The 26,750-nt window shown below is 51.9% G+C and overlaps 6 protein-coding genes across 6 annotated transcripts; 4 read left to right on the forward strand and 2 right to left on the reverse strand.

Moving 5' to 3' along the window:
• Window positions 1-23: 23 nt before the first annotated feature.
• BDV17DRAFT_276298 (SGNH/GDSL hydrolase family protein) lies at window positions 24-1,194 on the forward strand. Its single transcript, XM_073759313.1, has 2 exons — window positions 24-842; window positions 912-1,194. The coding sequence occupies exons 1-2, from the start codon at window positions 96-98 to the stop codon at window positions 915-917; spliced, it is 753 nt and encodes a 250-aa protein (XP_073610580.1). The 5' UTR covers window positions 24-95; the 3' UTR covers window positions 918-1,194.
• Window positions 1,195-1,708: 514 nt separating this feature from the next.
• BDV17DRAFT_285204 (amidase signature domain-containing protein) lies at window positions 1,709-3,603 on the forward strand (the record flags this gene model as incomplete). The annotated part of the gene is made up of 10 exons (XM_073760664.1): window positions 1,709-1,730; window positions 1,901-1,965; window positions 2,059-2,181; window positions 2,260-2,412; window positions 2,480-2,809; window positions 2,867-2,977; window positions 3,016-3,126; window positions 3,203-3,346; window positions 3,399-3,480; window positions 3,521-3,603. 10 exons carry the CDS (start codon window positions 1,709-1,711, stop codon window positions 3,601-3,603), a joined length of 1,224 nt encoding a protein of 407 aa, XP_073610581.1.
• A 1,224-nt stretch (window positions 3,604-4,827) lies between these two features.
• Window positions 4,828-11,024, forward strand: BDV17DRAFT_276305 (putative PHD transcription factor (Rum1)). Its single transcript, XM_073759315.1, has 6 exons — window positions 4,828-4,964; window positions 5,228-5,677; window positions 5,783-6,701; window positions 6,753-6,844; window positions 6,899-9,561; window positions 9,611-11,024. Exons 2-6 carry the CDS (start codon window positions 5,312-5,314, stop codon window positions 10,734-10,736), a joined length of 5,166 nt encoding a protein of 1,721 aa, XP_073610582.1. The 5' UTR covers window positions 4,828-4,964; window positions 5,228-5,311; the 3' UTR covers window positions 10,737-11,024.
• Window positions 11,025-11,345: 321 nt separating this feature from the next.
• BDV17DRAFT_296082 (1-aminocyclopropane-1-carboxylate deaminase/D-cysteine desulfhydrase) lies at window positions 11,346-12,659 on the reverse strand (the record flags this gene model as incomplete). The annotated part of the gene is made up of 1 exon (XM_073763211.1): window positions 11,346-12,659. One exon carries the CDS (start codon window positions 12,657-12,659, stop codon window positions 11,346-11,348), a length of 1,314 nt encoding a protein of 437 aa, XP_073610583.1.
• A 397-nt stretch (window positions 12,660-13,056) lies between these two features.
• On the reverse strand, window positions 13,057-17,917 carry BDV17DRAFT_276310 (putative SH3 domain protein (Cyk3)). Its single transcript, XM_073759316.1, has one exon. The coding sequence runs from the start codon at window positions 17,493-17,495 to the stop codon at window positions 13,566-13,568; it is 3,930 nt and encodes a 1,309-aa protein (XP_073610584.1). The 5' UTR covers window positions 17,496-17,917; the 3' UTR covers window positions 13,057-13,565.
• A 2,141-nt stretch (window positions 17,918-20,058) lies between these two features.
• Window positions 20,059-26,724, forward strand: pksP (polyketide synthase alb1; the record flags this gene model as incomplete). The annotated part of the gene is made up of 6 exons (XM_073763212.1): window positions 20,059-20,345; window positions 20,408-20,699; window positions 20,751-24,179; window positions 24,233-24,852; window positions 24,908-24,986; window positions 25,036-26,724. The coding sequence occupies 6 exons, from the start codon at window positions 20,059-20,061 to the stop codon at window positions 26,722-26,724; spliced, it is 6,396 nt and encodes a 2,131-aa protein (XP_073610585.1).
• Window positions 26,725-26,750: the final 26 nt, after the last annotated feature.

Consider the following 26,750-nt stretch of genomic DNA (forward strand, 5'->3'; position numbering starts at 1 on the left):
CATTTTTGGCTGATTATTTTCACTCTTGCCCTCGTGGCTCACCAAGGTATGCTGGCATTTAGGAATCTAGGTTTCATGAGTCTGTGCTGACGCATATGGCAGCTCTGGCATATCCGCTTTTGCCTACGTACAATGTTACCGGCGACTCAATGGACTCGACCAAGCTCAAGAGACGAGCAGACGACACCCTTCTGTTCCGCGTGTTGCCCCTCGGTGCCTCTATTACATATGGAACCGCCTCTAGTCATGGGAACGGCTATCGAAAGGCCCTTAGAGACCTCATGACATCCGCTGGCCATGAAGTCAACATGATCGGCTCCCGACATGGAGGAACGATGAAGGACAATGAGAATGAAGGCTGGCCCGGTTTTACTATTACCCAAGTCCATGATAAAGCCAAGACCCAGTACCCTGTGAGGCCAAACCTCGTCTTGATCAACGCTGGCACAAACGACTGCAACCGGAACCAACAAGATGCAATCGCCAAGGGGGCACAGAGAATGGAAAATATGGTTCGCGATATCTTTAACAACATCCCCGGCGCCACTGTCATTCTGTCTGGATTATTGCCCAACAAGAACCGCGACAAATGCACAAAATCACTGAACGACCAATATGGGCAGATTGTCGAGAGATTGGCGAGAGATGGAGAAAATATCGTCTTTGCAAATACATACGGGCACTTCACGCTTGGCGACCTGGCCGACGGCACTCACCCCACTGATGCCGGGTACGTGAAGCTGGCTGGCATCTGGTGGGAAGCTGTGCGTGTAGCTATTCAAAGAGATTTCATCTCCGAACCTCATGACTGGCGTGGCCCTGGTGGCGATGATACGAAAGTTGTAAGTGATGCAAATCCTGGTATTTATACTTCCGTCCACCGTCTCTGACGCTGACCATGCTGTCTCTAGGTATAGTTGCCCGAACGCCACGGAGTCAGACTTAACACGGCCATGACTTCAGCAGGCGTACCGTGTACGAAAAATGGGCGCATAATCACTCAGCCAGCAGAGGTATTCACTAGTTGGTCGTTGTTATTCTTTCTAATATGGTTCCATGATTATGATGATGTTAACGGCCCTTACGATTGTTGATAGTCTTATTGATATTTCAAACCCTTTTTCTTTACTTGGCTTCGCTTGTTAATCGAGTACATGGCTGGTTCTACCTAAAAGACACTAAGTAGATCTGACAATAGACACCTTACTCTGTATCAGGTCGATATCTAAAACCCACCTTTCCGAAATTCGAACCTCGGCATCGTGAGATTAGCACCGGTAGTATGAACTATCCGCCAATGATTCTCAGTCCAGAGCCGGCACAAACTCCAACTTGCAATAGTCTATACTTGAAGACGGGACCTCGGAAGTGTCGTGGACGCAGGATCACCATCAGCATTCACCAATAAAAGATCTAAAAGATTGCACACCAAGACACACCTTCCGCTCAAGCATGCCGTAGGCTACGTACGTGAGCGTCATAATGCAGCTCTTTAGCTCTTTCCATGCGCCTCTGCGTACACCATAAACCAAATGTGGGAGTGCCTTGGCTTCCTTTGTAGATTAGTATAAGGACCGCCCACTGCGGTTGCGGTTCACCTCTCCTGTAACAATCTACTACCTGCGCCCTAGCATTTCCTACTACTATCAATTCCCCTAACTATATCTACCAACCTACAACCGTTCCCAGACCCCCACCCCCATCCAAAATGGACCCCGAAACCCCTCCCCGTCTCCCAAATTCAAAAATCCCCCCCTCATGGTTTCTACCCCAAACATACACAGACCTCGTCGACGAATCCTAACGATGAGCGTCCCCCACGTCCCCTGAGCCTGCGGCCTCCTCAGTGAGCGCGAGTTAGCCATAACAGAGAACTACGATGCCGTCACGCTGGGCTGAGGCCGTTGCAGGAAAAGCGAGGTTGCGGTGGCGTTTTGTAAGAGGGCTGCTGTTGCGCAGCAGGTGGTCAGTCAAAATTGACTTCTTTTGGGTTTGAGTTGGATGTTGAGGTGGGGTTGGGTTGAGGTGAAATGTGCTGTTGGTGGTGATGATATTTAGACGCATTGCCTAATGGAGATAATGTTTAATGATGCTATTGTGCTTGGGAGGGAACTTGATGAGTACTTGAGGGTCCATGGGCGGACTATGGGGCTGTTGCCTGGGGTGCCGGTTAGTATTAAGGTATGTGAATGATAAATGAAACCCTGGGAAAAGGGTTCATGGAGACGCAAAGATGACATTTCTTTGCTACTATTGCAGGATTCATTCGACACCACAGGGCATGAGACGACTATGGGCTGCATCTCGTTTATTGAATGCTCAATGGCGACGGGTAATTCACCGATAGCTGATATCCTTTTGTGTCTGGGGGCGGTGCTTTACGTGAAGACGAATATTCCGCAGACTATGATAGTATCTTACCTACCTTTCCTGCCTACTGCTTCGTTAGGTATGTGTTTGTGTCACTGACGAAGTATAGTCCACCGACTCAGAAAACAACATCTTCGGCCGCGTGCTAAACCCACACAACCTAAGCCTAACCGCCGGCGGGAGCAGCGGCGGCGAAGGCACCCTACTAGCCATGCGCGGCTCGATCCTCGGCGTGGGGACCGATATCGCGGGCTCGATTCGCGTCCCTGTGCTATGCTGCGGTACGTTCGGGTTTAAGCTTTCCTGCAGCCGCATACCGCATGGTGGACAGTCGACTGGGCCGCAGCCGTCTGCATCGAGACGGGAGAAGCCCGGGATACAACCTTGTGCGGGCCCGCTCGCGATGAGTCTTGGGGATCTAGAGTTGTTTATGGGAGTTGTTTTTGGGACTTAACCTTGGGATTTCTGAGGCGGCTGTCTTGCCTATTGAGTGGAGGGAGCACAGGACGGAGAAGAAACAGAGCGGACTGCGGTTGGCGTTGTACTTGAGGATCCGGAGTACCCATTTCAACCCCCTATATCTTGCACGTTGAAGGCAGCCGTTGAGGTTCTGAAGCAGGCGGGCCATACGCTCCAATCCTAGAGCACAGCCCGTCCAAATCGAAGGCAGCAAAGCTCTCATTCAAGCTCTTCTCGCTAGACAGCAGCCGGACTGCATTTCGACAGATCGAAGCAAGCGGCGAGCCACCGATCCCGGTCTTTCAAAGACAGCCTGCCTGATCCCGGAGACGCCGAACTTCACTCGAGGGATCTTTTCGATTTCAATGCCCAGAGAGCCGACTTCGCGGCTGTCTGGCACAAGATATGGCTCGAGAACGAGCTTGATGCGATTATCATGCCGGGGCACAATAGAACGGCCTCGCCGCATGACTCATACGGACATCCACCCTATACGCTGTTGTGGAATCTGCTCGATGTATGCCGTTGACTTCCCAGAGGCGTTTAGTATTGCTGACACTCGTACGTAGTACCCGGCGTGCATCATTCCATACGGAAAGATCGATCAGCTCTTGATTCCACCCCGGACTGTAAGACTTCTCCAAAGATCGTGTGTCCATACTCTTCGGTATCCTCGGGCTAACTGGACAAGACGATCCAGGTATCTTCAGCTCAGCACCGTGCGCGATTCAGGTCGTAGGACGGAAGGGCTGTGGCAGACATTGTTCGCTCTAACCTGTCAACTTGAGACTGATACTGGATTAGATTGATCGATTTGATAATGTCGGTGTTGGAATGGGATTGACTCTGGGATCAATGTGTCAACCGACTTGTTCGCATCAAAAACATGCAGGGTATATGTCACAGCTGGGAAAACCAAGTACATACGACCACAGGGTGTGGAGAACAGGGCTTCCCGTCCGCTCAGCCGTACTTAAGCCACACGCCGGCTGGTTAGTAGTATGGTGGGTGACCACATGCGAATCCCAGCTGTTGTATGTTTTTGCTTTTTTCTCTGAACATCAGAGAACATCAGATTTACCGTTCTGTAAGCCGGCCTTCCTCTAGCCACAGCATTGGCGATTACCGGAAGAGACAAGGGCCATCTCTCTAGGAAATGACGGGGTTCTTCAAGTCCTCTGGGTCTTTTCGGAGGGAATCTCTGAGAAGACCTGGAGAATTTTGTAGTTGCCCCGGAACTAATATCCGAGTTGAGGACTGGGGAACCGAAGAATATCGGCTTCAGGATGAGTGTGCGCTGAGTTATGCCCATATGAGTCAAACAGGGACAACGTAGCCTGCACGATGGATAAACGTGGACGAGCTCGGTGTGCTTTTTGCGGCGAGTTTGGTGGCTGGGAATGCGATGTGATGTACCAGTGTATCAGCGTATCGAGATTACACTTGCGCGATTAACCTCGGATCAAGTGATCATGTAGTGTCGACCTCAAATTGCTCTCACTCACCCTTTTCCTTCGGCGTAATGAATAAGAATCCAGAGAAAAGAAAGTATAGCTAATGCAAATATCCTGATTTTAACTAAGTTTTCAGTTTCTTCTCCAATCGCCTCGTGCCATCAATATCTGCACTTGATCGGAGGGCCGGGGTGAGGCTGTTTGCGGATCATATCTTTCGATACCGTATCGAGCGGTACCCACTCAGTATCTCATTCTCGTCCGTAGACGGCAGGAGCGCCTGAGGCAACAAGAATCGTGATCAAATCCTGACCAGAGCAAAACCTTGATGTGAACTTTTTCTCTCTTCGCAAGGCTTCGGCTGCAAAGTCCATCATCATCGGGCGTTGCCTGCAGTTCCAATTTTCAAGTTGCTGAGTCGTCGATACAAGGTAGATCAGACCACCGCCAGAGTCCCTGACCGGCCATTGGTTTTCCCTTTTGGGGCAGGCCTGCTTGTCAACGAACCAGTGACCTTGTATCAGTCCCTCCAATCGCTGCGGCCGCTGCTTCTCTGGATATTGACTTGGCTTATAATAGTCGATAGACTCGTACCCAACCTGGTCTGAGACTCTGCGAGAGTGTGAGACTGTGAGTTAGAGTTGTGCTTGTTCTCGTTGTTCTTCCGAGACTCCACTAGTAGTGAGTGCTCCTTCCACTAGCCTTCCCGGGCTCGTCTCGGTCTTCCCTTCACTCTGGTGCTCTGGTGCTCTCCACGCCATCGCTTTCATCACTTCTTCATTCCTCCAGTCACTTTGCTCCTCCCCTCCTCCCCCCTCTACACCTCCCCGTCCCTCCCGACTCCTCACATTTGACATACGCCTCACTTCTTCGCCTCCATCATCGCGTCTCTTGTCTCATTCGTTCCAATCGTTGCCAGGCTCTCTGATGGGCTTTTCGCATAGGACCCTGGCATCCTTCCATCCGCGATAAAACGCATGCGCAAATCTACGTCTGACTTCAATTCGACCTCTTGTCGCCCATAAGATATGGTGGCCCCGGCCGCAACGGGAGGGAACTCGACAGGCACACAGCCGCCAGCGAGCCGTCAACCCGCCCGTTCTTCGAGCACCCACCCGTCACACTCGCACAATGTACCGTTGAGCACTCGACGCTCGGCACCCCTCGATTTTTCGACCGTCGAGAGACGAGGGCAGCCGAGTGCCCCCCGCGAACCGACTAGTCGAGTCCGTCCTCACGGCCTCCAAGAGGCGCCTACCTTTCGCCCAACCGAGGATGAATTCAGAGACCCCGAAGCTTATATTCGCAAGATCGCGCCAGAAGGGAAGAAGTATGGAATTTGCAGGATTATACCGCCAGAGAATTGGCAGCCCACTTTTGCTATTGATACGGAGGTATGATCCAGAGCCCTGTGGTTGCGCTCTTATTGTCGCGGGAAGCTTTTATCCCTTGCGATGCGGCTTTTCTTGGATTCCAAGCTAACGCTCTACTACTCTTAGCGATTTCATTTCAAGACCCGTCGGCAGGAGTTGAATTCGGTCGAAGGAGGTATGCCCCCGCGTTCAGCGTTGCTTGCTGCCGGTGGTACTCCGCAGCCCAGTTCTAACCCAGACCCAGGAACACGTGCAAACTTGAACTATCTTGACCAGCTAGCCAAGTTTCACAAACAGCACGGTACCAATCTGAATCGTTTTCCAAGTGTCGATAAGCGTCCTCTGGATCTGTACCGATTGAAAAAGGCCGTCGAAGTTCGCGGCGGATTCGAGCAGGTCTGTAAGATGAAAAAGTGGGCAGAGATTGGTCGCGACCTCGGCTACAGCGGGAAGATCATGTCGTCTCTCTCAACGTCTCTCAAGAACTCCTACCAAAGATGGCTCCAGCCTTATGAGGAGTATCTGCGTGTGGCAAAACCTGGGGTGCAACAACAGCTCGAAGTTGAGCATGGTGGTCCGTACACTCCTTCGCCCAACCATTCACCCATGCCTAAGAAACCCACACCGCTCGATGAGACGCGCTCTGCGACACCTCATGGTCAGATGAATCTCCCTATCGCAGGGATGCAGCACACTCCTCAGGAAGCTACCGCGACTCCTTCAAAGAACCCCACGCCGCCGGTAGATCCAACTCCACCTCGACCAATCGCGTCTGGCTTCACGCCTGTCAATGCCGGTGGCTTTACTGCAGTTAACCGATCGCCATCCTTCGTCGCAGTGAACAGCGCGCCAGCAGTGAAGCGGGAAACAGAGACGGAGCTTGCGACGCCGAAAAGTGTCGCTGAATATCCGAAAGACTCGACACCGGTCTCAAACGGTCATGGTGGTCAGTCAGCGAAGCGGGCCATTAGCACTGAAAGCGGATCCCAAGCGGAGAGCGGAGAGCTGGACGCTAATGGACGACGGAGTAAAAGACTGCGAAAGGGTGTGTAAAACTGCAAGAGTCTGAGATATCGCATACTAACAATTGTGATAGATGCTCCTCTGCCAACTGTCGCAGGCTCGCAAATGAGTCTCCTTCGACCTCCCGCACGCTCAAGAAAGAGTGATTCACGGAAGCTCGGTGATGTATGTTCCTTCAATAGCTAATTCAAGGCAGGCGAATGCTAACCGCAGCTCTAGAAATGTGAAACTTGTGGCAAGTCTGACGATCGGGCATCCATCCTGGTGTGCGATAGCTGCGATCAGGGCTTCCATAGATACTGTTTGGACCCTCCTTTGCATCACATTCCCGAGTTCGATTGGCACTGCGCTAAGTGCTTGGTCGGAACCGGAGAGTTCGGATTTGAGGAAGGAGGTGTTTACTCCTTGAAACAGTTCCAGGAAAAGGCCAACAACTTCAAGAAGAATTATTTCTCTACGAAGATGCCTTTTGACCCTGTGCTCAACACTCATCGCCGAGAATCCGAAGATGATGTCGAACGAGAATTCTGGAGGCTGGTTGAGAGCCTGACTGAGACCGTCGAGGTCGAATACGGTGCGGATATCCATTCGACTACTCATGGCAGTGGCTTTGCTACCGTCGAACGGAATCCTCTGGATCCGTATTCAAAAGACCCATGGAATTTGAACAATCTTCCGTTCCATGGGGAGTCTCTGTTCCGTCATATCAAGTCTGACATTTCAGGCATGACTGTTCCTTGGGTCTATGTTGGCATGTGTTTCTCTACCTTTTGCTGGCACAACGAGGACCATTACGCTTACTCCGCAAACTATCAACATTTCGGAGCAACCAAGACCTGGTACGGAATTCCGGGGGCTGATGCGGAGGCATTTGAAGAAGCAATGCGACAGGCCGTTCCTGAACTCTTTGAAGGCCAGCCGGATCTGCTCTTCCAGCTCGTCACTCTCATGCCCCCTGATCAGTTGCGGAAAGCCGGGGTGAATGTGTACGCTCTTGACCAACGGGCTGGCCAATTCGTTATTACATTCCCTCAGGCGTACCATGCTGGGTTCAACCATGGCTTCAACTTCAACGAGGCTGTCAATTTCGCCCCTGTGGACTGGGAGCCGTTCGGTGCGATGGGCGTTGAACGTCTTCAAGCCTTCCGCAGACATCCGTGCTTCTCCCATGATGAATTGCTCTTCACTGCCGCTGCCCGGGACACGTCGATTTCCACTGCCAAATGGCTTGCTCCGGCCCTCCAAAGGACGTATTCTCGTGAAATAAGCGAACGAACAGCATTCGCTACGCGTCATCAGGAAATATCGCCGCATAATTGTACTTTGTTTTCTGAGGACCCCGCCGCTACCGGCAACTGCCAGCTGGGATTCGTTGTCGAAGATAAAGACATTCCAGAGGAAGACTACCAATGTTTCTATTGCAAGACTTACATCTTCTTGACCCAATTTCAGTGCCACAAATCTGGAAAGACACTTTGCCTGATACATCTGGACGCCCACGATTGCTGTGGAGAGCCGTTGTCACGGAAACTGCTGGGACCAGATCATACACTACGCTACCGAGTCAGCGCCGCTGAGCTGAAGGACATGGTTTTGAAAGTCCAGGAGCGCTCCAGGGTCCCGGAAGCTTGGGGACAGAAACTCGACAATATTCTGGAAGATGAGCCGAAGCCCCAATTGAAGGTCCTTCATAACCTACTTAGTGAAGGTGAGAAAATCCCATACCATTTACCTGGTCTCCAAGATCTTGCGGCCTTCGTTCAGCGCTGCGATAAATGGGTTGAGGAAGCAACCAACTACATTACGCGGAAGCAACAGAACCGAAGGAAGAACGAGAAGGCTTGGCGCAAGGCTTCTTCCAAGGCCTCGCAGCTGGAAGAACGTGACCGTGAAGTTCGCAGGGTAGAAAACATCTACGCCCTTCTAGCAGAGGCTGATAAACTATCATTCGACTGTCCACAGATGGCGGCTCTGGAAGAGAAAACCCGCGAGATCGAGAAATTCCGCCAGGAGGTTAAATCCGCGCTCATGAACCCGCATATCCGGTCCATACAGGAAGTCGAGGAAATTGTGGAGAACTCCCGGAATTTTAACGTGGATATACCTGAAGTGGAAGGACTGGAACAAATTGTACGACAGATGAAGTGGAATGAGGAGGCGGGGCGAAAGCGTGACCAATACATGACTCTCAAGGATTGCCAGGAACTCATTTCGGCCGGTGAACAACTGGGACTCTCCGAGACAAACGATCATCTCTTACATTTCAAGGATCTTTGTCGCCTTGGAGAGACCTGGGAATCGAAAGCAAAGGAATTGATGTCGGTGGAGGCGGTCCATTACCAGCAATTGGAGGCTTTATCTGCACAGGCAGCTCGGTTCCCCGTCTCCCCGGAGACACTTGCTGCTATAGATGCCATATTGACCAAACAACGTGAAGCCCAGAAACGGATCCAGAGCTTGTATGAAAGGAGCAAGGACCCGGACTACAAGAACCGACCCCACTACAAAGAAGTGCGGGAGTTGATGGAATCTATGGAAGGGCTGAACAGTCGGCCAATGGGTGCGATCGATCTTGAGCGCGAGCAGAAACGCCACGAGGACTGGATGAGAAAGGGCAAAAAGCTGTTCGGGAAAGCAAATGCTCCGTTACACATCCTCAAATCACATATGGAGTATGTTGAAAAGAGAAATTCCTACTGCTTCGACCTGGAAGACCGCTACCGACCACCGGTCGAACCAGCGTCAAGAGACAACAGTCCTGATGGCCAGCCACAGGCTCCTCATTTGTGGCATGGGCAGTCGATGGCGAAGCGCGATGTTTTCTGTATTTGCAGACACTCTGAAGCTGGAATGATGATTGAGTGCGAGATTTGCGGAGAATGGTAAGTGCCTTGTGCTTGCCGACTTTCATTCTATCGCTAACTGTGATAGGTACCATGGAAAATGCCTGAAGATTGCCCGGGGCAAGGTCAAAGAGTGTGACAAGTATACTTGTCCTATTTGTGACTGGCGACAGAAGATTCCTCGTGATGCTGCTCGCCCCAAACTTGAAGACCTTCTCGAGTGGCAGGCAGAAATCCCTGGCCTCCCTTTCCAGCCGGAGGAAGAGGAGATCCTCGAGAGTATCATCAACCAAGCAACCTCTTTCCGTGACTTTTTGCAACGCTATACCAATACTGCATGTACGACAACTGAAGAGATCCCTACACTGGTCTTCTACCTGAGGAAAATTGAAGGAGCCGAAGTTCTTCTTGCATATGAGACGAACCTATTCCGGCAAGAAATTCACAAGTGGCAACCTGTCGCTCCTGATCCTCCGCCAATTCTCGAACAGTCCCTGTCAACCAGGAAGCCTCGTCCAACGAAACAGCAGAAGATAATGGCTCGAATGGGTGTTGATCGCCCTGAGGATCTTCCAGCACACCTGCGCCCCAAGCAGACAAATCCAGCAAAGCGCAAGTCAATCGATTCGTCCCAGCCTAACCGACCTTCGACCATGCATCACCCTTCGCAAACCCCTGGCGACAGTCCAAACGCGGATCCCTCGCGCATCGGTCCAACGTTTGCGCCAAATGACGCGCAAAGTGCCCCGTACCCGTTCTCTGCAAGCTATTCACTTCCCGGGAATGACAGCACGTCCGCATTCGCTCCAGAATCGTCTGCCTTCTTGCCTCACGTGGCCGCAGAGTCACCCTCGTTCCCTCCAAGATCTCCCTCTCCTCATCATGGCCTCAACTCGGCTCTGTTCAGCCCGCCCCGCTACTCGCGAACTGCCCCCGGTGGTCACTCCGGCGTCGATGTCGACGCAAATCCGTTCAGCAGTAGTCCTCGGAATCTAGACGACGTGTTTGCCGATCTAACGAACCAGGACGCCGACCCATCACAGGAGCATGAGCAAGAGCCTGAGGCTATGGAGAATACACACGCCAACGAAGCGTTGGAATTGCTTGACGTTGGCAATGACAGAGAAAGCTCTGCACCTGCCCTTGATGGGGAGCTTGAAAAAGAAGCCAATGGCCTGCCTGAACCAGAAGCCGAAGCTACCGCCGCAGCTTAGTCCGATCAATCCTCTGTGACTGTCCTCACACTTCATCCTTCACCCATGTTCCAATTCTCTACTTCGCTTGTTCCACTTTTCTATTTCGCGATCTGAACCTTCATTTCTCTTCTCTTCCTATGTTTCTCCGGCATTTGTGTGGTTCTTAGCGCACGAGGCGTCCTGGTTCTTATCATTCGTATGATTTGTTAATGTCTGATGTTCTGATATGCCGTTTCCCCCTTTCGAATGCTTTATTTACTTTTTCGTGGAGTCTTGGTTGTTTTTCTTTCTTTCTTTCTTTCTTTCTTTCTTTTACCAAAAAACAATTTCGCTTCGAAGGTGTCATCTAATACTTGTCGGTGTATTACGGATCGGATGGAAATCTCGTTTCTTCTCGCCTGCTGTTCTGTTATTCTGTGTTCGAAATGAAGATGCGCATGATAGGCGCTACTGCTGCGACCACGGTTCGTACGTGCCTTCCGCTGCTGCTGAGGGCTTCGGAATTCCCCTCTTCTTCTCCCTTCTATTCATACAGTGTACGATTAGTCGAGATCTCTTTCTTCACACAAGATGTATGTTTAATTGATAGATTCGATTCCATTCGACTCAATCCTTCTATATTCTTATTTAGATATCCGCGTAAGCCCCTAGCGCAGACTGCCCGCCCGTATGGATGAACAGGGCATTGACATTAACCTGCCCCTGCCCGTGCCCCTGCCCCTGAGCTGCAGAACTATCTCTGGCCAGTACATCCCTCTCAACTTCCCCCTCCCCAACCCAAGCCACCATTCCCCTCGCCACCTTCGCCGTATAAACCGGATCAAGAATAACCTCCTCCCTCTCCGCAACAAGCGCCAAGCACTCCTTCGTCTTGCCATCCAGAACACCATACCTCTCCCCCGCGAACCGATCATCAAGATGCACATTGTCCATGGTGATATCAGCCTCGGGATCAAGACCAATTTGACCCGCCGCGCGGCGCGCAAAGCGCAGGATGCGCTCTTCGTGGTATGACTTGCGGAGGGTCGGGGAGGTTAAGATCCCAATTATCCGGCGCGGGCGACGGTTCGGGTTTTGTTTCTCGAGCAGTTTGAAGCCTGCTATTAGGCCGCCCACTGTACTCCCGCTTCCGCACGCGACGAAGATATAATCGAATTGGGGCTCTTGCGTTCCAGGATTTGTATTTGAAGGAAGAACCTCCCTCTCCTGCTCTGCAATCTCAAACGCGCATCGTACATATCCCAGCCCACCGAGTGGATGCAGACTCGCCCCCGACGGGATCCAATACGGGTTTTTTCCTCTCGATTTCAAGTCCGCGATGACCTCATCGACGAGGTCATCCTGCGTCTTGGGCGCAGCCGGTTTCTCGAGAAGCCTGACGTCCGAACCGAGCAACTTGCAAATCTGCACGTTCCCCGTCCTCAGGAACGACACTTTATCAGATGAAGTTGATAGCCCGCCCCCCGTACCCTTGTGCAGAAGAACAACGGACTCAAGGTCGAGTTTCGATGCAACGGAGGCGACTTGCACCGTGTGATTGCTTTGAATCGCGCCTTCTGTGACGAGCGTTGTTATTTTGCCGGCAGTCCCAGTCTCAGACTGGGACCCAGATCCAGGCGCAATCTGAGCAGGTTCATCCGCAGCAACACCAGCGCCAAACCTCGGCGCTGAAGAAAGGATATCCGGGATAATATACTCTAACTTCCTATACTTGTTCCCCGAACAAGCAAGCGGGGAGCCGTGGTCTTCTCGCTTGGCGTAGAGGGAGACATTGACCCGAGCTTTCCCCGATCCCAATCCGTTCCCTTGGGTTCGGGATGCACTTGATGCGGCGAGGGCTGAGAGACTTGGAAGGGAGTGGATTGGGGAGAAGAATGGGTAGAGGAGGTTTACCCTTGGTATGGCGGCGAAGGGATCTGGGAGGGGGAGCTTGGGGGACATTTTCATGCCAAGGCGGTTGTCACGTGTGTATCATGAAGTACGTATATGTTTGAGAGAGTTGGTAGGAATATATGAAAGCTGCATGCATGTTAGCCGAGGTCCCAAGTATAAATGTCCGAAGTCCTAGAGAGCGGGAGTGTCCGGGCGGGTGCTGCTCTTCCCAAGGAGATTTACCGTCAACGTGTTATTTAGATGGAAGCAATTGATAGCATCTGTTAAACTATACTCTTGAAGAGTTGGAAGGAGTTCGTGTTCATGAGGGGATCGCACCTTCCTATTTCGGTCACGGCCGATGGTATCATAGGCGGTCAATGGGGCGGTCTCCAGCAAAGCACTATCCTGACGGATTTTATTCCCTGCTGAGAGCCTGACATTACTGAGGATAAAGAGCTGAAGACTTATATATGGTATTCAATTCTCTGATGAGTATGGTTACAGCGTGGTGCTTGACAAGCTGTCTGTCAATGGGATAAGCAACAGACAGGATGAGACCAGAACTCGAACATAGCTTGGAAAGAATCGAACTGGAATCTATAGCACACCGGAAGAATCTTCAAAGATGCAGAGCCCAACACCAGGCGGCATGATGGCGCCGATAATTCAGAGATAAGAAACGATATGACAAAGAAACAAATATTCATTCGACACCGGTAAATGGATGCACAAAACTGCGTAGATCTCAACAACTCCAGAATGTAGATAGTAACAGAGTCCAGAAAAGTAGATGTCCATGCCTCGACCTGCCGAGATGCGATGCAATTATGAGCCAATGATGTATGCAGTATCATGTATGCAGAAGCATAGTAAGACACAATAACTCCTCTAGCATGAAGCTGGGAAATTCACGCATATGCAAGGTGTAGATGCAGAAAAAAGTCCAAGACCGATGCAATAGATGCGAGAGTATTAGAAACATTCCCATTCGGCGAATACACACCAACGCGCAACGCGGTCCGCCAAAACCAGTCCTCGCCAGACACCACGCTCGCCGATCTTGATGACGGTCTCCCATACGCTGCCGTCAGCGGTACAATCGCTGGGCGAGTCGGAAGAGTTGGGACAGCTGATCATGTGGTCAGCTTTCCGGGTAAGACGTAGAATCTTGCCGGAGGGCGACTGAATTGCCAGCTTGGCAGGCTTTTCTCGTCCAGAGTTGGAACGTGTGGACGAGATGGCTGACGTGGAGGCCGAGAACTCGTTGGACACCGTTGACACTGTGGAGCCACCAGCCGAACTCGAAACCATACTGAGCGCGCTCGCAGGTCGAGAGAACACAGAGGGCGAGATACGCCCACTGAAGCTGTTTTCTGTACTAGCTGGTTGGACAGTCGGCGAAGAAGGATGTTGGCGAACCGCGAAGACGAACGTGTTGTTGACACCCAGTTTGTGACACTGGGGCTGAATAATGTACAAATCATGACGATGGGCATGAGGAGTTGGATGGCGCAGAACAAAGTCATATGGAGGGTTCTCTCCTGCATGGATGATTGGAAGCGCGAATGCAAGCGGGTGAGGGATGTCGCGGCTAGAGTGCATGAGCCCCTTTCGGCCAGCGTAGATTTTGAGTACGCCTTGTCCCTCATCACCTGGCAAGACAGCCTTGATAGTAATGCGTTTGTGGCCGTTGGCCCACTCTGGTTGGACAAGGGCGCGTTTTCGCACGATTTCCCCGCTCTCAAAGAAGTCACCATCGGCATCGCGAGCGAATGCTGGTGCCTCGACTTCAGCAGCGCATTCCACATCTGCTGGTACTAGAATACGGACTTGAAGGACCTCGAGACCTTCCAGCCGGAAAAGACTGGTATCATAATCCGGGAATTGAATGCCCATCTTGAAATATGTCGGGCAGGCCGTCGGAAGGGCAAGGAGAACATCCGGTGAGATTGGAGGGCAGATATGCTGTCCTTCAGGCTCAAGCGGTACGTGGCTGTAACAGAGCTCGAGTGGTCGGGCTAGAAAGTACCAGGACTCGGCTGTTGCCGCATGTATGCTCACGAATTGATTCCTTCGAGGATTTGTTGGGCTGGCAAGGGAACAATCCATCAATCGCCACTCCCCATCAACAAGCACCGCGTTCCACCAGTGATTTGGGCGCGAAAGGCTGTCCAATTCGAACATCTCGCCTGGGGTTTTCAAAAACCCTTCAATTGCCTCGGCGTGCAGACCGACCGCAGCGCACATCTCGCTAACCAAGTAGGCGACTTCCTGAGCGCAGCCTCTTTTGGTTTGTAGGACACGGCGCATATCGATATCCATATCTTCTATGGGCTCATCCCATGCAATCTTTTCGCTCACCCAGGTAAAGATTGCGCGCAGCCTTTGTACGTCGCTTTTGTAAGGACGGCAGACATAACCTTGAGCGAGGCTCAGGGGATTGGTCATTGGTGGGAGACTGTTGACGAAGCGAGCACTTTTGTCGACAAGTGTAAGATTGGCGGTGCTGAAATCGGTGGGTTCACTGATAGGTAAACCATCAATGCTTTCTTCCCCCTCCGCGGTCTCGTGAAGCTCTTCTACCGCGTAGATTACCGGATGATCCATCATCTGGCATCGTTCGGCTCTTTCTACTCTCTCGTTTCGGCTGGGAGAGCTTGCTCGATTCACATCTCGCCGCACTTGTACCCAGTCGATGGGGTTATTGCCCATTCCCATTTCACGAGCGGCGGATTCTCGATGAGACTGCGAAGAATGGATGGGCGAGATTGCTCTCCCCTTCGTGGGAGAATATGGCCCTCCATTCTGCCCGACGGCAATACTACTCCTGGCATTGGCGGCACCGGTTTTTGCGGATTCCAGTATCTTCTTGAAGAACCCTTGCTTCTTCGCCTTTGGGGTCGCCAGTCCGCCAAATACACTGTTCGATTCTTCCGGCATGGTAGCTGGCGTCGACCACGGGATGGCAGAAGATGCGCCCTGCCGGGAAGTGTTGTGACTAGAATGGTAGGATATGCCGCTCACGGGTGATTCCGGCCTCGACATCCGCGCAATGTCGCTGAAGCCCCGCGATCGGAAGGTGTCAAATGCTGTATTAGGTCTCTCTCCTGTTCCGTGTCCCCGCCTGGCATAGCTGCCGGCACTTGTTGCGCTAAAACCTCCAGCGGAAGCGCCACTCATCAGACTCGGGTTGGTGCTATTGCTTTGAACGCCACTGGAAGAGTTTGTCGTACTTGATTTGTTCGTGAAACTCCGATTCAACATGTCATTCCTGAGTTCCTGCCCCGACCGTCGACTCGTCAATGATGGTAAATGAGCAGGTATAGAGTTGTGTCGCGAATGATATGCCCCGTGCCTCGGTGGCGGCGGAGGGGGCATGTCGGCGTCCTCGTCGCCATCGTGACAGGCTGAAGGTCGTATATCCTCAGAAGCTCGACGGCCCTGTTCCTGCATCTGACGAAGGCGACTTTCCATACGTTGGACGTAATTGCTGATTTGCGGAGGGCCCTCAACAAAAGGATCATGTGTATAGACACTATTCCTATGTGTTGGGTCACTATTGTAGTATTCCTTTTCCCCTTCAAATCCCAAGGACGTCAAAGGTCGATTGTTTGCTTGCGATCGGCGGTCATCACGCAACCCATCGAAAGCAGCCGGTGACCAGGGGTTGCTGAAGTCGGGCTGGGGGGACGGCGAATGCGACTCTCGTGATATTCCCATATCGTCAAGCGACGACATCACGTCTTCCATTGCATCCCGCAATGGGGAAGGTGTTTGTCCATTAACATCGGAGTTGGCTTCTGAATGAGCAGCTGGCGATGGGGTTCTTGCGAACACAACATAGCGGTCGTTCATATCTAGTTGGTGTGGCACTCCCACGTTTGGAGAAGGTTGACGCTGGACAGCAACTCTATGAGGCGGCGGAGGAGGCGGGGGAGATTCCTCACGTTCGGTCAGTTGCAAAGGGGATATCTCTCGAGATGATTGATGTGACAAGCGGAAATTATTGTGCATTGGTACCGAGGGAGATAAAGGTGAGTGGTGCGCGATCTCGGGGAGCTGAGGACGAGGAGACATTGCACGAGACGACGAGTGCGACAGCTGAATATGACTGTGAACGGGAACCGACGGAGTTAGAGGCGAGTGGTGAGCTATTTCGGGAAACTGAGGTCGAGGTGATATTGCGCGAGACGGCGAATGCGACAACGAAACATGGTTGTGCATGGGTATCGTTGGAGAGATGAGAGGCGAACGCTGCGCTGACTCGTGACGCTGAGGATGGGGAGAGACCGCTCGAGAAGGAGGCCCGGTACGCGAGCGACTAGAGAGGTCATACTGCTGGGTAGCAGGTTCTTGTGGTGGCCTTGGTGAGACTGCCCGAGACGACGGCCGGGATACCGACCGCGACAAGGAACTCTGTTGTTTGACCGCGGTAGTTGGGGTACGTGAGGGCTTCGTCCGCCGAGAAAGACTGCCGTCGCGCGGAGGTGTCTGTGGTATCGTACTGCCAATCGGTGATGTCGAGTATGAGCTTCCTCCAGAAGGCGCAAGTGCTTCCTTGTGAGCTTGAAATGGCTTCCTAAAGACAGTCTTCTGCTTCTTGGGCGCAGAGGTCGGATTTGTGATGGGGGATGCAGCTGCAGGGATCATAGGACTGATTGCCCTGCTCACTGGAACAAAGTCCTCTTCCAAGAGCTGAACAAAGTTGGATGGAAACAACCCCATCATGCGCCGGTCTCTCCGCAGCCGCCCCATCCACCATTGCCCGTCCCCCGCATTTAAGCATTCTATCAAATCGCCTTCTATGAAACCCAAGTCGCGTTTTGTCTCTCCTCCCCATGAGTAGATCGCCCGACACCAGCAGGGGAATTTGGTCGGAAGCTGAGGAGTTGAAGGTGCCATCACAACAAGCCAGTGTTTAGCGCCCGCGGTGTGGTGTATACAGCTTCACTGAGGACGAGAAGTGGGGAATATCGAACAGCGGGTGCGTCAAATCATTCAATTGAGCCCACAGGGCATTGGAGTTGTCCACACTGTTACTCGAGTAAGCGCAACAACTGAACGACGACCTCAAGACCGGAGATATAGGCCAGAAAATCCAAACATGGTACCAGAGGAGCGGAGAAGAGGAAGGAAGAGGAAGAAGGCGGACGCGGAGAAATAATGCGAAATAAACAGCACCCACCCACTCGGTCGAGGAAGAAAAAGAAAGAAAAGAAGAGAAAAACGGAGAACAGACACGGGCGTAGACGCAGGGATGGGCGAGAGGAGCTGAGAGTTGGAGGAACAACAGACGGTGACGCCCGAAGTTGTTTTGCTGCGAGTCTGACTGGGCGGAGGCTCGTGTTTACGTGGCACCCGTTCGGGCCTAGCGCGGGCTCTTATCGATAAGGTTTAGTGCCGATCCCTCTTCCCTCGACCCTCGACCTCCTCTTCTCTCCCTTGACTTCCATCGCATCTCGCTCCGTCAAGCCTCTTGTCTCCATATCTCCATCATTGGGTATTTCATCCTTACGGATTTGATTACAACTGTTTCTGGTTTATGGACTTTCCGGCCATGAAACAGGCTGCCAAGCCTCCGAGTCCTGCCAGCAGATCCATGGTTTTTCTCCGATCCCGCGCCAGCATCCGTGGTCAGGGTCCGCCTTCTATGGAATGTGCTTGGGTCAGGGAGACTAATCTTGATTAGTCCTTCTCACAAGCGGCAGCTAGACTGGCCGTCTTCCACATGATCTTCAAAATGGTTATGCTTCGCTCAACCACAGAATTCACTCGAGCGCCAGCGATCACTCCCCGAAGCCACCGTTGCTTAAAATGCGTGATTCCTTTGATGATGCCCTTGATTATAACTGGAAAAGAGATACCAAGACTTTGGAGGCTGATCAACTACTTATCCGGGATGGTCTGCATGCCGGAACAGCGGCTGGTATATTAGCGACAGGTCGGAGCATTCTCTCCGACGCGGCTTGTGCAGGATGCTGCTCTTCCCTTGAGCATTCACCAAGTTACAGTTGCACTCCGCTCAACCTAGCGATGGATTCGCTCGTCGGGATTCGACCGGAAAACTAGCATACATACACACAAACTCAGTAATAAGCTAGATCTATGTTCTATGCCGCGGGGGTTGTGACGTATTTAGGGAAAGCGAGCAGTATCAGGGGATTGAAACTTCGTTGGCCTGAAAGCTAAGATTAATTCTCGGGTTGGCACAAACTACAAGCACCGGGTGATATCAGATCGTTCCGATTAAGCATCGAGCTGGGACCGTCAGTCCTTTGATTGGACCTGGCTACGGCTCGCATAAATATAAAACTGCGAAGCTGCTCTACCGTACAACAATCATCAAGCGCTATGGTTGCTGTGGTCCAGATGGGCCTCACAGATAACCTACTCTCAGGACACAGCCAGCCTAACACCCAAATTCCCCAAGGGTATTGTTCAAGACGTACCCAAATTAGCAAAAAAAGGGTAGTAGTCTATGGGGTACTAAATCGGTATGTTCGTCTGGCTTTCTAACAGACTCGCTGACTCCTACTTCTCACCTTTAACAAAAACAAGAGCTGAAAGACCAATTCCAGTCACAGTACTTTTGCTAGTGATGACGTTTTACCGAAAGCTGGGAAATCGAGATCGAAGATTCAAAATGTAACCCTAAAACAAGGCATCCAAAGGTTGGGAGAGGATCCGTTCGACCGATAATTTAATTATCGATCACTAACAATAGGCAGACGCTCTGATAAGACTTTATTCCAGATATCCCGTGGTTGAACCACTGGCGAAGACCCATAGATATACTCATGCCTTGGAAGAACAGCCAGAGCAGCAGGCACGTGATGTGATGCCACTCATATTTCCATTTCCGGAATCATACCCTTTGTCAACTTGAACCTCTCCTTTTTCACTCAAGGATTAAATAACTTCAATTGTGCATCTCATTGATTTTTGTCTCTATTCGCCGGTGAAAACATGGAATCAGGAACAACGGTGCCATGCCATATACTAACAGCATTATATGCAGATACTTCGCATCGCGTTTTCTGATATCACTGTGCCCGGAAACACACGGGACCCCAAATCATGACGCCCTCTGTCAGAACCCTGGAACCTATGCCAAGAAACTGGACACTATCTATAGACTGCCGTATCCCGGGAACCCCGCAATCTAGATCTATCTACCTTCGTATTGACCAAAGAGGAGCCTGCTGAGCGGTCCACAACATGGCGAGGGTTGTATTTGAACGGCCTACACCTAACAGACTGTCGATGCTACCTTGAATTGGTCGAATGGGATCCTGATGAGTGATGTGTAGAGCAGTCACGAAACCTGTCGCCACTGGGGCAGAAGCCCACTCTCGAAAGCAAGGAAAAGAAACTCTATTCATATAAAGCGAGCTTCCTACTAGGAACTGCGGCTCGCCGAGCCGCTGCTTGAACTGGATCTTGTTTTCAGACGAGCATCCAGACTATGGAAGACCCATATCATGTCTATCTCTTCGGAGATCAGACGGGTGATTTCGAAGTCGGTCTGCGCCGTCTGCTACAAGCAAAAAATCACACAATTACTTCATCTTTCTTCCAAAAAAGCTATCATGCCTTGCGTCGAGAGATATCTAGTCTTCCGCCATCTGAGCGCAGCATATTTCCGCGTTTCACAAGTATCCCGGACCTATTGGCAAGGCATTGCGAATCCCCTGGAAACCCAGCGCTAGACAGCGCCTTAACATGCTTATACCAACTGGGATGCTTTATCAAGTATGCTAAATCCCCATCCATAGGCCTTTGTGCCTCAGAACTGATATACTGACCGCTGTTAGTTATCATGGAGACCTTGGCCATGCATATCCTTCTAGCTCAAAGAGTCAACTTATCGGATTATGTACAGGCCTCCTCAGCTGTGCTGCTGTCAGCTCAGCAGAGAACGTTGGAGAGCTGCTTGCGCCAGCTGTTGAAATAGCCGTCGTGGCGCTTCGATTGGGATTGTGCATTCTTCGTGTCCGGGAACTGGTGAACCGTGACAGAGCAGCACCACTTAGCTGGTCGGCTCTAGTCTCTGGCATGAACGAGGCCGACGGAGCAGAGATAATTGCCGAGTATAGCCGCCTCAATGTAAGTTTTTCTGGCCTGTCATTGATGTTGTCCCATACTAAACATCAGCAGGCTCTTCCTCCCTCGTCCCGGCCATATATAAGTGCAGTGTGTGCAAACACATTGACCATCAGTGGCCCGCCAGTTGTCCTCAAGCAGTTCTTAGGTACTGCATTGTCGAAGCAGCACAAGGCTGTCAGTGTCCCAATTCATGGCCCTTACCACGCTTCTCATCTATATGACGACCGCGACGTGGATAGGGTTCTTGGACTCTGTGACGCAGATATCGTACACAACTATAAGCCCCGCATCCCAGTTCTGTCAAGCAACACGGGCGAGGCAATTGCCGCTGAAAGCTTGGAGGACTTTCTTAAGATCGCTATAGAGGAAATATTACTCCGTCAGATGTACTGGGACAAAGTGACCGATTCATGTACATCAGTCTTGAAGTCGGTCAGCGAGCAAACTAGCAAGAAGTTGTTCCCAGTTTCCACCACAGCTACGCAAAGTTTGTTCAACTCGTTGAAGAAAGCAAACGTTTCGAATATCGACGTGGAGGGAAGCATTGGCGACATTGCGGCAGAATCTCAAGGCGTAAATGACACCGGCAGAGCAGAGCTTTCCAAAATTGCGATTATCGGAATGTCGGGTCGGTTCCCAGAGGCTAATAGTCCCCAGGACTTTTGGGATCTTCTGTACAAAGGTCTTGACGTACACCGAAAAGTCCCTGAAGACCGCTGGGATGCTGACGCACATGTTGACCTTACGGGTGCGGCAAAAAACACCAGCAAAGTTCCGTACGGATGTTGGATTTGTGAGCCTGGCATGTTCGACCCGCGTTTCTTCAATATGTCGCCACGTGAAGCTCTTCAAGCAGACCCTGCTCAACGCCTTGCCTTGCTCACTGCTTACGAGGCACTAGAAGGAGCAGGGTTCGTCCCAGATAGTACCCCGTCAACCCAGAGGGATAGGGTCGGTATCTTCTACGGGATGACAAGTGATGATTACCGCGAAATCAACAGTAGCCAAGACATTGATACCTACTTCATCCCAGGTGGCAACCGCGCTTTCACTCCTGGTCGAATCAATTACTACTTCAAGTTCAGTGGTCCTAGCGTTAGTGTCGACACCGCATGCTCTTCCAGTCTTGCTGCGATTCACCTAGCTTGCAATTCTATCTGGAGGAATGACTGTGATGCAGCCATTACTGGTGGCGTGAACATTCTCACTAATCCAGACAACCATGCTGGTCTGGACCGAGGCCACTTCCTCTCCCGAACCGGCAACTGTAATACGTTCGATGACGGTGCTGATGGGTACTGCCGCGCGGACGGAGTCGGCACAGTTATCCTCAAGCGCCTCGAGGATGCTCAGGCTGATAATGATCCAATCATTGGTGTCATAAATGGCGCATACACGAACCACTCGGCCGAGGCCGTTTCAATTACGCGTCCTCATGTTGGCGCGCAAGCTTTCATCTTCAAGAAGTTGCTAAATGACGCCAACGTCGATCCCAAGAGCGTGAGTTACGTCGAGATGCACGGCACTGGCACTCAGGCTGGCGATGCCGTGGAAATGCAGTCGGTACTGGACGTCTTTGCGCCAGACCACAGGCGCGGCCCAGGGCAGTCGCTCCATCTTGGATCCGCCAAGTCGAATATCGGTCATGGTGAATCAGCATCTGGAGTTACGTCTCTTGTCAAGGTTCTTTTGATGATGCAGCAGAACACGATACCGCCGCATTGTGGAATCAAGACCAAGATTAACCATAACTTCCCAACCGACCTGGTGCAGAGAAACGTCCACATTGCCTTCCAGCCTACGCCTTGGAATCGGCCCTCAACTGGAAAGCGCCGAATGTTCCTCAACAACTTCTCTGCCGCTGGCGGGAATACTGCCCTTCTGCTTGAGGATGCTCCCCTTTCAAATCGCGACGGCAATGATACTCGGTCTAGACATATTGTCACTATGTCGGCTCGGTCTCAATTATCTCTAAGGAACAATATCGACGCATTGGTTCAGTACATCAGCAACCAAGAGAAGACTTTTGGGGTCAAGGAAAGCACTTTCCTCCCGAGTCTGGCCTACACCACTACGGCACGCCGCATCCATCACCCTTTCCGAGTTACTGCTATGGGCTCCAGTCTGCAGGAGATGCGCGACTCCCTTCTTGCAAGCTCTCAGAAGGATGCCACCGCGGTACCTGCGAAAACCCCTGGTATCGGATTCCTTTACTCAGGTCAGGGCGCCCAATATGCGGGCATGGGGAAGCAACTGTATGAAGACTCCTCTTCGTTCCGAACCACTATTCAGCACTTTGATTGTATCTGTCAGAGCCAAAGCCTCCCATCCATCCTTCCGCTTGTGGACGGCAGCGTACCCTTGAATGAGCTGAGCTCTGTGGTAGTGCAGTTGGGAACTACGTGCGTGCAAATGGCCTTGACTCAGTTCTGGTCATCTCTGGGAATAAAGCCTTCATTTGTATTAGGTCATAGTCTTGGTGACTACGCTGCTTTGAATGCCGCGGGTGTTCTCTCTATCAGTGAGACTATTTTTGCTTGTGGTCGCCGAGCTCAGCTTCTCACAGAGAAATGCCAAGCTGGGACGCACGCCATGCTGGCTATCAAAGCTCCCCTCCTTGAAATCAAGCAGCTCCTCAAAGAATACGAGTATGATATGGCCTGCATCAACTCGCCATCAGAAACCGTCATTAGCGGTCCCAAGGCTGTTATTCAGGAGCTCAGCCAAGATTGCTCAAACCAAAGACTGAGGACAACCATGCTTACCGTGCCCTATGCTTTCCACTCAGCTCAGGTTATTCCCATCCTGAAAGATCTGGAGGAAGTCCTGCAAGGAGTCACATTCAACAAGCCATCAGTTCCTTTCGTTTCAGCTCTGCTCGGCGAAGTAATCACAGAAGCCGACTCGAACATCCTCAATGCGAAGTACTTGGTGAGACACTGCCGAGAGACTGTGGACTTCCTAAGTGCATTCGAGGCTTTGAGAAATGCAAAGATGCGCACCGATCAGACTCTTTGGCTCGAAGTTGGCCCGCACACAATCTGCTCGGGTATGGTAAAGGCCACACTTGGACCACAAGCAACCACCGTCGCGTCCCTCCGCCGCGAAGAAGACACATGGAAAGTCCTCTCAAACAGCCTCTCAAGCCTTTACCTGGCGGGCATTGACATAAACTGGAAGCAATACCACCAAGACTTCATCTCGAGTCATCAAGTGCTTTCGCTACCGGCCTACAAGTGGGATCTGAAGAATTATTGGATCCCTTACAGGAACAACTTCTGTCTTACAAAGGGCTCTCCTATGGCTGCTGCCAGCGCTCCAGCACAGCCTAAGTTCCTGACGACTGCTGCCCAGGAAATCGTGGAGACTCGCGATGACGGGGCTTCGGCGACTGTAGTTGTGCAGAACAATATAGCCGACCCCGGTCTGAACCGAGTCATCCAGGGCCACAAGGTCAATGGGGCTGCCCTTTGCCCTTCGGTAAGTATATCGCAAATTCCCACTTTCTGATCATAATTCTGACGATATCATAGTCTCTCTACGCAGATATCGCTCAAACACTGACAGAGTATCTCATCGAGAAATACAAGCCGGAATTCAAGGGGTCGGGCTTGGATGTATGTAATGTGACAGTCCCTAAGCCTCTCATCGCAAAGACCGGACAGGAGCAATTCAGGGTCTCTGCCACTGCCACTTGGGCGGACAAATCCGCCTCAATTCAAGTCTGGTCTGTGACACCCGAGGGCGAGAAGATCATTGACCACGCATACTGTTCCGTTAAATTCTTCGACTGCGCCGCCGCCGAGCTAGAATGGAAGCGAAGCTCCTACTTGATCAAGCGAAGTATCGGAATCCTTGAGGAAAATGTCATCAGAGGGGACGCTCATCGCTTGCGCCGCGGAATGGTCTACAAGCTCTTCAACGCTCTGGTCGAGTACGATATGAATTACCAAAACATCCGAGAAGTCATCCTCGACAGCGAACAGCACGAGGCTACCGCACTGGTAAAACTCGGAGCAGCACCGGGTCAGTTCCACCGTTGTCCATTCTGGATTGATAGCTTCGGACATCTGTCTGGATTCATCATGAACGCCAGCGATGGGACAGACTCCAAGAACCAAGTCTTTGTAAACCATGGGTGGGACTCCATGCGGTGCTTAAGGAAGTTTTCGCCGGACGTTACCTATCGGAGTTATGTAAGGATGCAGCCATGGCGCGACTCGATCTGGGCGGGTGATGTCTATCTTTGAGGGTGAGGAGGTCATTGCTGTCTTCGGAGGCGTGAAGGTAAGTTATTCGCGTTCGACATAAGATTTTTAGCTGAAAGCTTTCATAGTTCCAAGCTCTGCCTCGTCGAATCCTCGACGTTGCTATCCCACCAGCAGGAGCCTCGAAGGTGCGAAGCGCGCCGGTGCAGCCTTCTACCTCCCAGAAGCCTATGCAGGCGGGTAATGCAACGGTCCGTCCGAGCGCCCAGATGCCCACGAAGTCGTTCGAGCAAAAGTCTACGGGGCCCAGTGTCGTGGTACGAGCGCTCAGCATCCTGGCCTCGGAAGTAGGGCTATCGGAATCTGAGATGACGGACGATCTGGTCTTTGGAGACTGTGGTGTCGACTCGCTACTCTCCTTGACAGTCACCGGCAGATACCGTGAGGAGCTGAACCTAGATTTGGACTCTTCTGTTTTTATTGAACATCCGACAGTCCGTGAATTTAAGCGGTTCGTGGCTCAAATGAGCCCCTCTGAGTCTAGCAGTGCCTCTTGTACGGACCGTGGATCCGAGTACTCTTTCAACGGTGACAGCTCCTCCGGAGTATCAAGTCCAGAATCACCCAGTACTATCTCGCCACCAAATGAAAAGGCCATGCAGGCTCAGGCTCAGGAGGCCGACGCAATGAAACAGATTCGAGCAATCTTAGCCGACGAAATAGGTGTCCCAGCAGAAGAGATGAAGGCAGACGAGAATCTAGCTGAGATGGGCATGGACTCTCTGCTTTCGCTCACTGTCCTAGGAAGAATCCGCGAATACTTGAGCATGGAATTGCCAGGGGAGTTCTTCATTGAGAACCACACCCTTGACCAGATCGAAACCGCACTTGACCTGAAGCCAAAGGCCGCACCAGCTCCAATGGCCCGCCAACCTATGGTCATGCCCGAGCCATCTCCCATGAAAGATCTCAGTGTTCAACCAACAAGCGACAACCATACACCAGCCACATCTATCCTCCTACAAGGAAGTCCCCGAACAGCCACAAAAACCCTCTTCCTGTTCCCCGACGGCTCCGGCTCCGCAACATCCTACGCCACAATCCCCGGCATCGCCCCAGACGTCTGCGTCTACGGCCTCAACTGCCCTTACATGAAGACCCCCGAAAAGCTAACCTGCGGCCTCGGCGCCATCACAACCCCCTACCTAGCTGAAATCCGCCGCCGCCAACCTAAAGGCCCCTACAACTTCGGCGGCTGGTCCGCAGGTGGAGTCGCAGCGTACGACGCCGCACGCAGACTCGTCCTATATGAAGGCGAAATAGTCGAACGTCTCCTCCTCCTCGATAGTCCCTTCCCCATCGGCCTCGAGAAACTCCCTCGTCGCCTGTACGGCTACTTCGACAGGATCGGCCTTTTCGGCGACGGGAACGGGCGCGCACCGCCTGCTTGGCTCCTCCCTCACTTTTTGGCTTTCATTGAAGCACTTGATGCTTACAGAGCCGTTCCTCTCCCCTTCGACGACGCGCAGTGGCGCGAAAAGTTACCGAAGACATACCTCGTCTGGGCGAAGGATGGAGTCTGCTCGAACCCCGAAATTCCCTGGCCTGAGCCTGTGGAAGATGGAAGTAAGGATCCGAAGGAGATGGTTTGGCTGCTTAGTGATCGGACTGATCTCGGCCCGAATAAGTGGGATACACTTGTTGGTAAGGAGAACATAGGTGGGATTACTGTTATCAAGGGTGCGAATCACTTTTCTATGACCAGGGGCGAAAAGGCGAAAGAATTGGCGGGGTTCATGGCGGGTGCGTTGGCTTAGGGAACATTTTGCTTGGAAGAGTCTGT

This window comes from Aspergillus undulatus, assembly GCF_047715775.1.
Source record: "Aspergillus undulatus strain CBS 261.88 unplaced genomic scaffold BDV17scaffold_82, whole genome shotgun sequence".
NCBI lineage: Eukaryota > Fungi > Ascomycota > Eurotiomycetes > Eurotiales > Aspergillaceae > Aspergillus > Aspergillus undulatus.

Coding starts and splice junctions, on each gene's coding strand:
- BDV17DRAFT_276298 (XM_073759313.1), top strand. CDS start 96: ATGGCAGCTCTGGCATATCCGCTTTTGCCTACGTACAATGTTACCGGC.
- BDV17DRAFT_276305 (XM_073759315.1), top strand. CDS start 5,312: ATGGTGGCCCCGGCCGCAACGGGAGGGAACTCGACAGGCACACAGCCG. Junction 6,845..6,898: donor ATTCACGGAAGCTCGGTGAT/GTATGTTCCTTC, acceptor CCGCAGCTCTAG/AAATGTGAAACTTGTGGCAA. Junction 9,562..9,610: donor TGCGAGATTTGCGGAGAATG/GTAAGTGCCTTG, acceptor TAACTGTGATAG/GTACCATGGAAAATGCCTGA.
- BDV17DRAFT_276310 (XM_073759316.1), bottom strand. CDS start 17,495: ATGGCACCTTCAACTCCTCAGCTTCCGACCAAATTCCCCTGCTGGTGT.